General features: G+C 43.6%; 1 protein-coding gene across 1 annotated transcript in view; it reads right to left on the reverse strand.

Moving 5' to 3' along the window:
• Positions 1-661: 661 nt before the first annotated feature.
• The window catches only part of LOC143291458 (tetraspanin-18-like), a 26,332-nt gene continuing 11,123 nt past the window's right edge, over positions 662-15,870 (reverse strand). The window contains exons 3-9 of the mRNA XM_076601322.1: positions 15,498-15,612; positions 14,844-14,992; positions 10,338-10,412; positions 9,678-9,785; positions 8,382-8,588; positions 5,263-5,346; positions 662-4,261 (exon numbers count right to left, since the gene is read on the reverse strand). Coding sequence (XP_076457437.1) covers positions 4,184-4,261; positions 5,263-5,346; positions 8,382-8,588; positions 9,678-9,785; positions 10,338-10,412; positions 14,844-14,992; positions 15,498-15,612 — 816 coding nt within the window. The 3' untranslated portion in view covers positions 662-4,183. The remainder of the gene's footprint in view (positions 4,262-5,262; positions 5,347-8,381; positions 8,589-9,677; positions 9,786-10,337; positions 10,413-14,843; positions 14,993-15,497; positions 15,613-15,870) is intronic.

Genomic DNA, 15,870 nt, shown 5'->3' on the forward strand with positions numbered 1-15,870 from the left:
CCAACGAAAGACCACCTGGGTTAACCCTACACCCCCACTCCCCCGCCAGCTCCTACCCCGCCCCCGCCCAATGCACACACACACACACACATACAAAGATATATATTCAACACGTGCATAAATTGACAGTTCCACAGACCACCAGGGTTAACGCTGACTCTCCCCCACCCCCTCCCCCACCCCACACACATATCACACACAGAGGTACATTAAGAACGTGCATCAATTGACAGTTACACAGACCACCAGGGTTAACCCTACCCCCCCCCTCCCCATCCCTCCCACACACGTACACACAAAGAGAAATATTCAGCACGTGCATCAACAGAGTTCCACAGACCTTTGGGTTAACGCTGCCCCCACCCCTCACCCCACCCCACCCCAAACACATCACACACAGAGACACATAAAGCACATGTATCGCAGACCACCTGGTTTAACCCTATCCCCCCCCCTCCACTTATGCAAAGAGATATATTTCAGCGCGTGCATCAATTGACAGACCCAAAGACCACCTGGTTTAACCCTACCCCCCCCCCCCCACTTTATACAAAGAGATATATTTCAGCGCGTGCATCAATTGACAGACCCAAAGACCACCTGGTTTAACCCTATTCCCCCCCCTCCCCACTTTAAGAGATATATTTCAGTGCATGCATCAACTGACAGGCCCACAGACCTCAGGGTTAACGCTATCAGCTTCCCACACCCACCCCCCCTTTTCATTCCTACCTAAAAATTGAAAGAAAAAGACACAAAGTCAAATGCATGCAAGGGAGTGCATTATTATAACAAACAACAAAAGCAAATAAACAAAAAAGCGCACTCGCAAAAATGACAAGTATGGCCAGAAATCGCAAGGAACTGAAAATGACGCCATGCTAGCCGCTAACCTCTTTGAAATCTTCTAAAAAAAAAAAGAAAAGAAAAAAAGAATGATAATGATTTAAAAAAAAACAAACCCGAAAAACATATAGAAACTTTGTTCATTTCGCTCCAATAAAGAAAAAAAAAGGAGAGAGAAAGAATACTGCCGACCTAATTTTTATATCACATTTCACATGATATGCTTGTCCCAGTTCATTTCTTCTTGTTGTGTTGTTGTTATCATCATCATCATCACCATCATCAATCAACCTCATCGTTATTACTTCTCTCCTCGAAGTATGTTTTTCTTTTCAAGGCACGAGTGAATGCAGTTATTAAAAAAAAAATATATATATATATATATGTATATATATATATATATATAAGAAAAACAACCAACAACGCAAGGACTTGGTTTTGTGCATGGGAAACAGGAATGCACAAAATGCAAAGGAAGTTCTGAATAAATCCAAGTACACAAAAGAATGCCAAAAAACGGAATGGAAGTGTTAAAAATATACCCAAGTAGAAAAACAGAATGCATAAAATATTGTGGAATCGTTGAATAAAACCCAAGTTTGAAACAGAATAAAACCCCAACAAATCAACATAATAAAATTGTTGAATAAATCCAATGCAAATAAATTGTTGAATAAATCTGTGAGCGTAAATAAAATGCAATCAAATTGTTGAATGCAGATGGGTGAGTCAACCAAAATACAAAATTCAATAAAATTGTTGAATTTATGAAACGACACAATACCAACACACTTTATAAATCAAAATAAAAGAAAAAAAAGGAACCACCAATGTATGATTAAAAAGAAAAACACGTATGTACAACATACACAAATATGTGTGCGTGTGTGTGTGCGTGTACGTGCGTACATGTGTGTGTTTGTGTCTCTGTGTATGCTCGCGCGCATGCGTTTGTTTTTAAGTTTAATGTCTTCACATTTAAAGCTAAAATTCATTAAATAAAAGGGAAAGTTTGCGTGCGTGCGTGTGTCTCTGTGTGTATGTGCACGCGTGTGAATAATTATGTGCGCGGATGAATAACTAAAATCAGATGTGACACTTTCAAAGGACATTAATAGGAAGGACTCACAGAATCCATGAGAAAAAAAAAAACGATACAAAAAAAGGGGGACACTGCAACTGTATTAAGGAATTCATGATAATCAGGTATAGCCATTGAAAAATAAATGTAAACGGGAATCAGTGTCTCACATAATATCAGCGTAATACTCAATAACAGCAACAAAACAGCCAAATGCATCATATAAGAAAAAGCTTTAACCAAACCTCGTGAAACAAGAACTACAACAAACACCAACAAGAAAACGAATAATAATAATAATAATAATAATAATATGACCACAATAATCAATATATCGTACAAAACAAAATTCTATATTAAAAAAATATTATAATAATAATAATAATAATAATAATAATAATAATATGACCACAATAATCAATATATCGTACAACACTAAATTCTAAAAAAAATTAAAAACATTCTATCATAATGTTATACAAGTAACAGGAAAAGGATTAACATGCTGTGCAACGTTGAACATCAATCTGTAGTGGGTCGTCCACAACAGAAGTGTAAAAAAAAACAAAAAACAAAAAACCTCTGACAGTTCATCAACATGAAAACATAGCATCAAAATTGACTGTGAGTGATGGGTTAGGGTTCGGTTCATTCCGAATGCACACAGATAACCCTAGAAAGAGAAGAAACCAACAACATGCACACATAACCGAACCAACACACCCATCTCCCGCCAGCTCTCCACACACACATGAAACAAAAACAACAACAAAAAAACAAAAACAAAAACGAAAACAGAATATACGCTGCAGAAAGAAAGCAGCAACAAAGTTAGAAACACACACACACACACTCACACACCAAACCTACAAGTAATCAATAATTAAAATAAACTGTTAAATAATGTCATTAACATAATGAATTCGGTGAAAATACAAACAAACGCACAAAAACAAACAAACAAACAATTTGAACTATCTCTCTCTCTCAAAAAAGAAAAAAAAAGAAAAAAGGAAGTCCCAACTATATTCACACAAATCATAACAAGAACGATAATAGCACAAAGGAATAACAATAACAATAACAACAACAAAGCAATAACAATACAACAGTGTCGCAAACAAAGGATCAACAACAATCGCAACACCACCAACTTAAAAACAACAAAAAAGGAACAGCAACTCCATCAACGACAACAACCACACTAACACAAACAAAGAACAACAACAACAACAAACACCGACAACAGCAAAAGACACTCACACAAAAAGAAAAAACCCCCACTAACAACGACAACAACGTGGACACAAACAAATGGGAAAAGAAATCACACACAGGAACAACAACAACAACGACAATAACAACGAGCAAATTAACCACCACAATACTAAGGAACAACAGCAACAACAAATTGACAACGACAATAACAACGACCAGATTAACCACCACAATACTAAGGGACAACAACAACAACAACAACTTAACAACAATAACAACGAACAGACTAACCACCACAACGCTAAGGAACAACAACAACAACTTGACAACGACAATAACAACGACCAGATTAACCACCACAACACTAAGGAACAACAACAACTTGACAACGACAATAACAACGACCAGATTAACCACCACAACACTCAGGAACAACGACAACAACAACTTGAAAAACCACCGTTTTCTTTCCTTCACTTCATTAATTTTGTCTTGTGTCAGTTTCACAGTACAAGTTACCCCTCCTCCCTTTCCAAAACAAAACACACTTCAGTTCTAAAAAGACAACAACAAAAACAAAACAAAAAACAAAACAAAACAACCGCTAGCAACAGAAGGATAATGATCCGCAAAAAAGCAAATAAGAAAAACGAAGGATAATGATCCGCAAAAAAGCAAATAAGAAAAAAACGACAAAAAACAACAATAACGAAAACAACAACCCGAACCTGTCCCGTCCGACGAACTGAGAGTCCTTTGAAGATGAAAAAATTGTAAGCCATTTCCTGTTGTTGTTGTTGCTGCTGCTGTTTGTTTTGTTGTTCTGCTGCTGTCCTCGTTGTTATTGTAGCTGCTGCTGTTGTTGTTGCTATTGCTGTTGTTGTTATTCAAGCAGAACTAACAACGAGCGCGTGAATTGCCTCAGCGTGATTGACCAGTCAGTCACTCAACCGAACTAACCAATCAGATTTCTGTACTCTGTAGGTAGGCGTGTCGAAGAATTCAAACTGACCAATCCGCTGAGGTCTTAAATCTTGACTACCAGTCTTCCACTTCGTCATACTTCTTTCTGACGTCAGCACAGCAGACACAAATGGCGAAGATGAACAGAAGAATCTGAAAACGATTCAATCAGTAAGCAGTGAATAAATCAAGAAATCAATCAGTCAAGAAATCAAGCCAGTCAGTCAAAATCCATCAAATCTAACTGGCAAAGAAGAAGAAGAAGAAGAATGACGATGATAACAGAAATAACAACAATAAAGAAGAAGAAGAAGAAGGAGAAGAAAAAGGAGGAGGAGAAGAAGAAGAATGACGATGATAACAGAAATAACAACAATAAAGAAGAAGAAGAAGGAGAAGAAGGAGGAGGAGAAGAAGAAGAATGACGATGATAACAGAAATAACAACAATAAAGAAGAAGAAGAAGGAGAAGAAGGAGAAGAAGAAGGAGGAGAAGAAGAAGAAGAATGACGATGATAACAGAAATAACAACAATCAAGAAGAAGGAGAAGAAGGAGAAGAAAAAGAAGAAGAAGAAGAAGAAGAAGGAGAAGAAAAAGAAGAAGAAGAAGAATGACAATGATAACAGATATAACAATAGCAACAATAAAGAAGAAGAAGAAGAACAACAACAACAACAAGAATGACAATGATAACAGGTATAACAAGAAGAATGATGATGATGATGATAAAAATAACAATAACAATGCTGCAACAGCAACAACGATATTAATGTTACCAATAACAAAAACAACATTCAAAACAAGATGTCCGTTTTTTTTCTTCTTTTTTTCTTTCTTCAAATATTACCGCCAACAAACAACATACCATCTCCATCACTCGTCCACTAATCACATATACCATACGGGACACGCACACAATCTCTCCCCCTCACACACACACACACACACTCACCACCCCACACAAAATCTCTCTCTCTCTATCTCACACACTCACACACACAAACACCCCCCACTCCCTCCACACACACACTCGTACAGACACACCCCGCACACAAACACCCCCCCCCCCCCTCGACATATCCCCCACGCCTCAAAACCACACAGATAAACCAATGCCATCATTATCGATCTAACCATCCATCGATCTCTCACCTCCACAGCGGCAATAGTGGCCCCAACGGCGATGAGGATATCGCTGTTGTCCACCAGAAAATCGATCAGAGCGTCGTAACAGCCCTGCACACGTGCATCGCGAGTGAGGTTTAACAGCCCTGCTGTCACTGTGTTGCGTTTACGGTATTGAGTTGAATGGTATTGTATGGTATTGTAATGTGTTGTGTGGTATTGTGTTGTGTTGTATTCAACTGTATTGTGTTGTGTTGTACTGTACTGTATTACATTACACTGTATTGTACTGTACTGTATTACATTGCATTGTATTGTACTGTACTGTATTACATTACATTGTATTGTACTGTACTGTATTACATTGTATTGTATTGTACTGTGCTGTATTACATTACATTGTATTGTACTGTATTACATTGTATTGTATTGTACTGTACTGTATTACATTGCATTGTATTGTACTGTACTGTATTACATTATATTGTACTGTATTACATTATATTGTATTGTACTGTGCTGTATTACACTACATTGTATTGTACTGTACTGTATTACATTGTATTGTATTGTACTGTGCTGTATTACATTACATTGTATTGTACTGTATTACATTGTATTGTATTGTACTGTGCTGTATTACACTACATTGTATTGTACTGTACTGTATTACATTGTATTGTATTGTACTGTGCTGTATTACACTACACTGTATTGTACTGTACTGTATTACATTGTATTGTACTGTGCTGTATTACACTACACTGTATTGTACTGTACTGTGTTACATTGCATTGTATTGTACTGTGCTGTATTACATTACATTGTATTGTACTGTACTGTATTACATTGTATTGTATTGTACTGTGCTGTATTACATTACATTGTATTGTACTGTACTGTGTTACATTGCATTGTATTGCACTGTACTGCACTGTATTGTACCAGATTGTATCATACTGTATGGTATTTTATTGTATTGTATTACGCTGTACTGCACTGTATTGTAATGCATTGTATTGTATTGTATAGTATTGCAACGCATTGTGATACTTTTTTGTCACGTCAAATTGTTCTGTATGAAATCGGGCCGCTCTCCCCAGGGACAGAGCGTCGCCACAGTGCGGCGCCACATTTTTCTGGATTTTCTTACATAATTTTGGCAGGGATAAGCCTTTTGTTGTCGTGGATTCTTTTACGTGCGCTAAGTGCACGCTGCACAAGAGACCTCGGTTTATCGTCTCATCAGAATGTGTCTTGTAGTGTGTACTGTGCAGTGGACAGAAACACGCCGATGCATAACACGCACACACACACACACACGCACGCACGCGCATACATACATACACACACAAGCAAACACACACACACACACACACACACAAAGAACGCACGCTGCCTGTGCAGTATACTTTTTCAGCCACCTCAAAAGTTTCATCTTCAAATGACATAAGATCTGCAATGTGTGGGTGCGTCCGTGTGTACGTGCGTGTGTATGTGCGTGCGTGTGTGTGTGTGTGTGTGTGCGTGTATTCCCCGATAGAATACATTTATCCGCACACAAAAACATGTAAGTTAGTGCGTGTGTGCACGTGTGGAAAAGATGAATTGGTCACATACACACACACATACACACACACACAAAGACACATACAGAGAACCAAGGGAAGCAAGTGCAGCAAAGTTTTACTGATGACCACGTTTGTCTCCCTTGAACCAGTCGTATCCAAAGACAATCGCCAGCAACAACCACTCTTTCCTCAAAGCCTTCCCCAACACGCAACATACGCCTCCCATCCGAAACACACACACACACACACACTCAATTTATCGAAGTTGGAAAATGTAAGGGGTGGGGCCTGCAAAATACATGTGGAGTGATGGCCTAGAGGTAACGCGTCCGCCTAGGAAGCGAGAGAATCTGAGCGCGCTGGTTCGAATCACGGCTTAGCCGCCGATATTTTCTCCCCCTCCACTAGACCTTGAGTGGTGGTCTGGACGCTAGTCATTCGGATGAGACAATAAACCGAGGTCCCGTGTGCAGCATGCACTTAGCGCACGTAAAAGAACCCACGGCAACAAAAGGGTTGCTCCTGGCAAAATTCTGTAGAAAAATCCACTGCGATAGGAAAAACAAATAAACTGCATGCAGGAAAAAATACAAAAAAACTGGGTGGCACTGTAGTGTAGCGACGCGCTCTCCCTGGGGAGAGCAGCCCGAATTTCACACAGAGGAATCTGTTGTGATAAAAAGAAACACAAATACAAAATTCCCCTACACCTCTCCCCGACCCTCCTCCCACTTACAACACCTTGCACCTCCCCCAGCACCCCACCCACCCCACCCCACTGACTTTATCTATGTTGGAAACTGTAAGGGGTGGGGCCTGTACAGCACACGTCATGTCCCTCTACACCCCCTCCCTCACCCTTCTCCCACCCCACAGCCACATTTCAGCTCCCCCCCACCCCCCCAGCCCCCGCCGTCTCCCTACCCCACCACACTGACCTTATCGATGTTGGAAGCTGTAAGGGGTGGGGATTGCACAGCACACGTCAAGTTCCTCTACACCTCCTCCCACACCCTTCTCCCACCTTATGCTACAACCTCCACCCCCCCGTCATCCCCCCCCACCCCCCTCCTCTGCCCACACCCACACTCACACTGACCCTATCGATGTTGGAAACTGTAAGGGGTGGGGCCTGTACAGCAGACATCATGTCCCTCTACACCCCCTCCCCCACCCCTCCGCCACACCTTTCACCTCCCCCCTCACCCCCCTACACCCCACCACACTGACCTTACCAATGTTCGAAACTGTAAGGGGTGGAGCCTGTACAGCACACGTCATGTCCCTCTACACCACCTCCCCCACCCCTCAGCCACACCTTTCACCTCCCCCCTCCTCCTCCCTTCCACACAGTCTGCTACTACACCTACCCCCACTATCCCCCCCTCCTTCTCCACCCTTCTTCACCCTACCCCCACTACCCACTCTCTTCCAACCTTCCCCACCCTCTGCTACAACTCTACCCCCTCCCTCCCCTCCCCAACACAGACACAGACACACACACGCACCACGCTCCCCCCCCCCCCTCCCCCAGCCCCAGCCCTCCTCACCTCTTCCAACCACACACACACTGACCTTATCGATGTTGGAGATGGTGGGGTTAGGGTTCACGGCGCACGTGAAGTCCTCGGGCATCTGCACGTCTGGGAAGGTACCGTTCAGACGGCAGCAGGCTACGGGCACCGTCAGGTTGACCCCGCGACCTTGACCCGCGTTGTACGTGCGCTGCCAGTGGGAGGCGTTCTGGAAGTCTGTGTAGTTCTCCACTCCGCAGCACTTGAACTGTTGGGTGGATTGATTGGGGGGTTTGGAATGATGATGATAACAATAAGAATAACAGTAACAATAACAATGAACATCATCATCGTCGTCATCATCTTTATCATCATCATCTTCTTCATCATCATCATAGTTCTCCACTCCGCAGAACTTGAACTGTTGGGTGGACTGATTGGGGGTTTGGAATGATGATGATAACAATGACAATAAGAATAACAGTAACAATAACAATGAACATCATCATCATCTTTATCATCTTCTTCTTCATCATCATAGTTCTCCACCCTGCAGAACTTGAACCATTGGGTGGATGGTGGGGTGTTAGGAATGATGACAGCAGTTATTATGATAACAATAACAATAAGAATAACAGTAACAATAACAATCATCATCATCATCATCATCTTTATCATCATTATAGATCTCCAGTCCGCAGCACTCGAACCACTGGGTTGGTTGGAGGGGTGAGTGGTGTGGGGTGGGGGGTTCGCAACTATGGCAGTTGTAATGATGATAACAATAACAACAATAATAATAAAATTAATAATAATGATTATAATAAAATTAATAATAATGATTATAATAATGATGATGATAATAATAATAATAATAATAATAATGACGAAGACGAAGACAATGACAACAACAATAATAAGAATGATGATAATGACGACGGCAACAACAACACCACCACTAATAATAACAGTGATGATGATGATGATAATAATAAGCATCATCATCATAATTACAATAGAAATCATAATGATATTAAGAAAAAGAAGACTAGTATTGCATGGCATTTACAAAGACCATTTTTTTCCAGGTGAAAGTCACTTCACACACACAGAGACACAGACACAGACACACACACACATGCACATCTACTTAGAGAGAGAGTTACAGAGATAGAGAGAATATGACTGATATATGTATATATAATGGAAACAGAGAGACAGAAAGAAAGACACAGAGAGAGTAGTGTGTGTGTGTGTGTGTGTGTGTCTGCATGCGCGCGTGTCCGTGCACGCACCAGTAGAACTGAACAGAGACAGAGAGTACAGACAGACAGACAGAGAGTACAGACAGACTGACGGTGATCATGGCAAAGTTCCAGCCCAGGGAAATGGCGTCAGAACTGTTGATGCCCACGTAGTCGTTCCTGAGGGAATCGTACAGGGGGGACTCCAGAGCAGTTTCCAACTGTTAAACACAGGTTCAGTCGTTAGGACATTACCCTATCTTCTATTTATTTATTTATTTTTCTTTAACTCATTCGTTTATCTGTTTGTTCAATTATCTATTCATTGATTTAATTATGTATCTTCCCCCCCCCATCCCCCCCTAAGGCCTGACAAAGCGCGTTGGGTTTCGCAGCTGGTCAAGCATCTGCTTAGAAGATGTGGCGTGGCGTATATGGATTTGTCCGAACGCAGTGACGCCTCACTTGAGGTACTGAAACTGAAACTCAACTCGGGTTCTTTAATGCGTATTAATTCATACAGGTTCATTTACAAGTTAATGACTTGACTAACTCACGCGCACGCTCAAAAACATGCAATCAAACAAATGCGCGCGCATAGACACGCCCTCGTGTGATGACATACACACACACATGCAAAAACACACACCCTCCTCGCGCGCATATTTACACGTGCTTAAAGACACACACATCCACACACACACACACACTCTCTCTCACACACACAAGCAAGCAAGTACGCACACACACACACACACGCACACACTACTGACCTTATCACGAATGGTGAACAGCAGGACCACAAAGACGACCTCCCCGGCAATGATCACTCCCACAATGGCCGCGTACTGCAAAAGAAAAACGAAGTTCCTGGGTGGCTGGGTGGGTGGACTGGGTTGGATGGTTGGCGGGGTGGTTTGTGAATTGGTGGGTTGGGTGATTTGATTGGTGGGTTGGTGGATGGGTTGGTGGGTTGGTGAGTGTGTGGTTGGTTGGTGGGTTGGTTGGTTGGTTGGTGGGTGGGTTGGTAGGTTGGTTGGTGAGTTGGTTGGTTGGTGGGTTGGTTGGTTGGTGGGTTGGTAGGTTGGTTGTTGAGTGGGTGAGTTGGTTGGATAGTTGGTTGGTTGGAGGATGGTTGGTGGGTTGGCTGGAGGGCGAGTGAGAAAGCTGGTTGGTTAGTTGGTGAGTTGGTTGGTGGGTGAGTGAATTGGTAGGTTGGTGGGTGGGTTGGTTGGTGAGTGGGTGAGTTGGTTGGAGAGTTGATTGTTTGGTGGGTGGGTGGCTGGGTGGTGAGTTGGTTGGTTAGCGGGGTGGTTTGTAGGTGGATTGATGGGTGAGTTGGCTGGTTGGTGGGTGAGTTAGTTGGTGGGTGAGTTAGTTGGTGGGTGGGCTGGTTGGTGGGTTGATGGGTGGGCTGGTTGGTGGGGGAGTTGGTGGGTGGGTTAGTTGGTTGGTTAGCGGTGTGGTTTGTAGGTGGATTAATGGGTGAGTTGGCTGGTGGGTTGGTTGGGAGGTAAGTTGGTTGGTTGGTGGGTGGGCGGGTGAGCTGGTTGTGGGTGCGTTGGAGGGTTGGCGGGTTGTAAGATGGGTGGGTGGGTGAGTTGGTTGGCTGGTGGGTTCGTTTGCAGTTTGATGGGTGGGTAAGATGGTGAGTTGGTGGGTGGGTAGGTGGATAGGTTGTTTGGGGGACAAGTTGGAGGACCGGCGGGTTGTAAGATGGGTTGGTTCGTGAGTTGATGGATGGGTGGGCCGTTGGTTAATTGGATGGTTGGTTCGGGGGTGGCTGGGTGGTCAAGTTGGTGGGTGTGTTGGCTGGTGGGTAGTTTGGTGTGTCTTTGCTAGTTGTTTGGTAGGTAAGTGGTTGGTTGAGTGAGCTGACTGTTGTGATGGTTTGTGGTTGTTTGGTTATGTTCTATTTTACTCCATTGCCTTGCATTGAACTGTACTGCCTTTCTTTGCCTTTATATCTTTTTGCATCGCATTTTCTGGCATCGTATTTTGTACGCTGTATCTCTCGCAACAACAGATTCATCTGTGCAAATGTTCAGACACTTCTTTCGCGGAAGAAACTGAGCGGGTCGCCAAAATGCAAAACCACGCAATCTTTTTTTCTTTAATTTTCCGGTCTTCAAGTTTCCTTGTTTGTTGGGTGTTTTTTTTCTTCCCTTGTCAAAGTGGATTTTTTTTTCGACGCAATTTATATCCGAGACACCTCTCTTGTTGCCAAGGGTTCTTTTATATTGCATGCTGCACACCGGTGGACCTCGACTTAACGTCTCTATACGAAAGACTAGCACCCAGACTTTCAATCAAGTGGTCTGTTAGAGAAGGGTGAATTGGAAAGACAGAGGAGGCGGAAGCAGAATTCACCTTTATAACTCGTGAGGGCATTGACCTTCAGAACCTGGCTTATATATCGGTCGTTTTATCCGTATGGGCAACACAGTGAGCAGTTACAAAAACAACAACAAACAAGCAAACATTAGGATTAAAAAGAATTCGTAGAATCCAATCAAAGGCAGCCAGGTAATACTGATGATAGTAAGGCAAGTTATCTATAGACACGCTGTTAATCGACATATTCATTAATCTTATCGTCGCTGGGTGAGAGACATGCTGAACTGGTTTTTTCGGCGCGTCGCTTGAGTCTCTGCACTTTCCCGGTTACTGTAAATTTAAGAGAGAGAGAGAGAGGGGGGGGGGGTAGGGGAGGCAGGGGGAGGGGGGGGGGGAGAGAGAAAAAAAGAAGGAAAGGGAGGGAAAGAGAAACTGGGAGAGAGAGAGAGGCACGAAGAGAGAGAGGGGGGGAGAAGGAAAGGGAGGGAGAGAGAAACTGGGAGAGAAAGAGTGAGGGAGGCACGAAGAGAGAGAGAGAGAGAGAGAGAGAGAGAGAGAGAGAGAGAGAGAGAGAGAGAGAGAGTGTGTGTGTGTGTGAGAGAGAAAGAGAGAGAGAGAGAGAATTACCATATAGACAGAAAGAGAGAGGAAGAGAGAGAGAGAGTTAAACAGACAGACAGACAGAAACAGAGAGAGACAGAGACGAACCTACCCTACCATCCCAAACACACACACACGCACACACACACACACATACACACACGCACACACACACACACACACTTTCATAACAGATTACACCATGCAACTCGTGCATTTTTCAAGGGCCTTACACAAGACGTTTGAAAGGGAAACACACACCCTCCACAGTTAACTATCACTGGTGGGCAGTCGCACGTCGGGGATTACTGAGCCTCAACGGCTGAGACACACAGATAGCCAGTTAACGGAAACGGGCACGGAAATTTCACTCCGCTCGTGCCGTGTGGCCCTTTCCGAAGGGGATGTGCACAATGCTGTCATATTTCTGACTGCGACTGCCCAGTGACTCGTGTGTGTGCATAGTGATAATTTCTATTTTAGCAGTGGATACTTAGACAGTTGATGGTATAAGTTCGTACAGCGAGCAAATTAACCACTCAATCCATAACCCCTGCGTCTAAACAGGATACACAGTGCCATGACATGACATTTCTAACTGCTATTGACCAGTGACCTGTGTGTGTCATTGTAATACATTTTAACGTTGTGTATATCGTCATATGAGTCTGTAAGTTTGTACAGCAAGCAAAATAACAACTCAAACCATGACCACTGGGTCTAAACAGGACACACAGTACCGTGAGATTTCTAACTGCTGTTGCCCAGTGACTCGTTTTGTGCACAGTAATATATTTAAAAAGTATATAATTAGACTGTTGATTGTATAAGTTTGTACAGCGATCAAAATTAACACTCAAACCATGACCCCTTCTAAAGGGTATACACAATCCCGTCACATTTCTAATTGCTATTGCCCTAACTATTTTGCGTGCATTACTGAATATCAACAGTGTATATACTGTCAAATGTGTGTACAAATTCGCAAAGGAAACATAACAACCGCTCATGCCATGAGACCTCTTCTGAAGGGGAAACCCAATGCTGGGACATTTCAAACTGCTATTGCCAAGTGACTTGTTAGCATGCATAATAATATATTATATATTATCAATGTAAAACACTGATGACTGAGTGTATAAGTTTGTAGAGGAAGCATGATAGCTACTCAGACTTTCGCCCGTTCTGAGGGGGAAACCCGTTGCCATAAGATTCAAACTGGTATCGCCAAGTGACTCGTGTGCATGATAAATATATAAGCTGTGTAAATTCTGTCAAATGAGAGTATAAATTTGCACAGAAAGCATAACGCCTCAGGCCAAAGACCCTTCTAAACGGGGATAAGCAATGCCGTGACATTTCAAACTGATATTGCCAAGTGGCTTGTTAGTGTGCACAATAATATATTAACAGTATACACCGATGAATAAGCGTGTACTTTTTGTACACCATGCGAGCACGAGCCCTCACCGTTTTATTAACACCTGGCAATGCCATGGCATTTCAAACTAGAACTGCCAAGTGACTCATTTGTAGATGAAAGATATATATATATATATATATATATATATATAAGAAAAAAGTTACAATGTCTATAGCCTTTCGCAGCCACACACACACATCCCCCCCCCCCCACACACACACACACAAACCCACACTAACCACAGAGAGAACTTGTTCTTGCAGCAGGCCCCGACACAACAACCCACCCCCCGAACACACACACAAACACATTCCCCCCCCTCCGCCCCCCCGCCCCCCCTCCCCGCCCCCCCCCCACACACACTAACCACAGAGAGGCAGAACTGGTTCTTGCAACAAGCCCCGACACAACCCCACCCCCCCACACAGAACACACACACACACACACACAAACTACAGAGGGGCAGAATTTGTTCTTGGAGAAGGCCCCGACACAACCCCCCCACCCCTACACACACACATCCCCCCCCCCCCACACACACACACACAACACACACAAACTACAGAGGGGCAGAATTTGTTCTTGCAGCAGGCCCCGACACAACCCCACCCACCCCTACACACATACATCCCCACCCCACCCCACACACAACACACACCCACACACTAACTACAGAGAGGCAGAACTTGTTCTTGGAGAAGGCCCCGACACAAACCCCCCACCCCCAATACACAAACGCACCCCCCCCCTCCCCCCGCACACACACACACTCACACACTAACCACAGAGAGGCAGAACTTGTTCTTGCAACAGGCCCCGACACAACCCCCCCCCCCCACCCACAACCTCCCTCCCCTACACACACACACACATCCCCCCACCCCTCACACACACACACAACACACACCCACACACTAACCACAGAGAGGCAGAACTTGTTCTTGCAGCAGGCCCCGACACAGCCGAGGATGCCGAGCAGGAAGAAGAAGGCGCCCAGCACGATGAAGGCCAGCGTGGCGCTCTGCAGGTAGTCACCCAGGTTGAAGCTGGACAGGCTGGAGCTGGAACCTGTACACCCGGGTGGAGGGTTTACCAAGGTGACATGCATACAGACGTACATACATACACGCATGCACGCACGCGCGCGCGCGCACACACACACACACACACACACACATATATATATATATATATATATATATATATATATGGAGAGAGAGATGTATGTATATATAAACACATATGCACACACACACACACACACACACACACAGCGACAGACAGAGAGAGAGAGAGAGAGAGAGAGAGAGAGAGAGAGAGAGAGAGAGAGAGAGAGAGCTTAGAGAGAGAGAGAGATGTATGTATATATAAACACATGTATATATAAACACATATGTACACACACACACACACACACAGCGACAGACAGAGAGAGAGCTTATACATACATACAAATATATATATATATATATATGAGAGAGAGAGAGAGAGTGACAGAGAGAGCTTACACATAAACACACACACACACACACACACACACACACACACACACCGGCTCAGCTCACCGACTCACCAGCCTTCTCCATCAGCTTCTGCAGCGCGGAGTAGAAGTCCTGTAGGATGTTGTCCAGCAGGTGGGACCCGAACCTTACCACGCACCCCACCACCAGGAACACCAACCCGAACAGCTGTGTCACCCACCCCGATATATCAATCAGCCAATAGAATAGAACAGAACAGAACAGAATATGTCTTTATTACAGAGTGTACCGGGGTCACAAGGAATATTGGGGGGAGGGGGGATAGTACATAACAAGATACGAACATAAATCGAAAATCATTCACAAACAAACACAGATACAGTAGAAATTAGGATACATACAAGAGCATATCAATATAAAAACTTGTGCATACTCTCACACATGCACGCACTGCACACACACACA

The sequence above is a fragment of the Babylonia areolata genome, chromosome 17, assembly GCF_041734735.1.
Source record: "Babylonia areolata isolate BAREFJ2019XMU chromosome 17, ASM4173473v1, whole genome shotgun sequence".
In the NCBI taxonomy this organism is placed as follows: domain Eukaryota; kingdom Metazoa; phylum Mollusca; class Gastropoda; order Neogastropoda; family Buccinidae; genus Babylonia; species Babylonia areolata.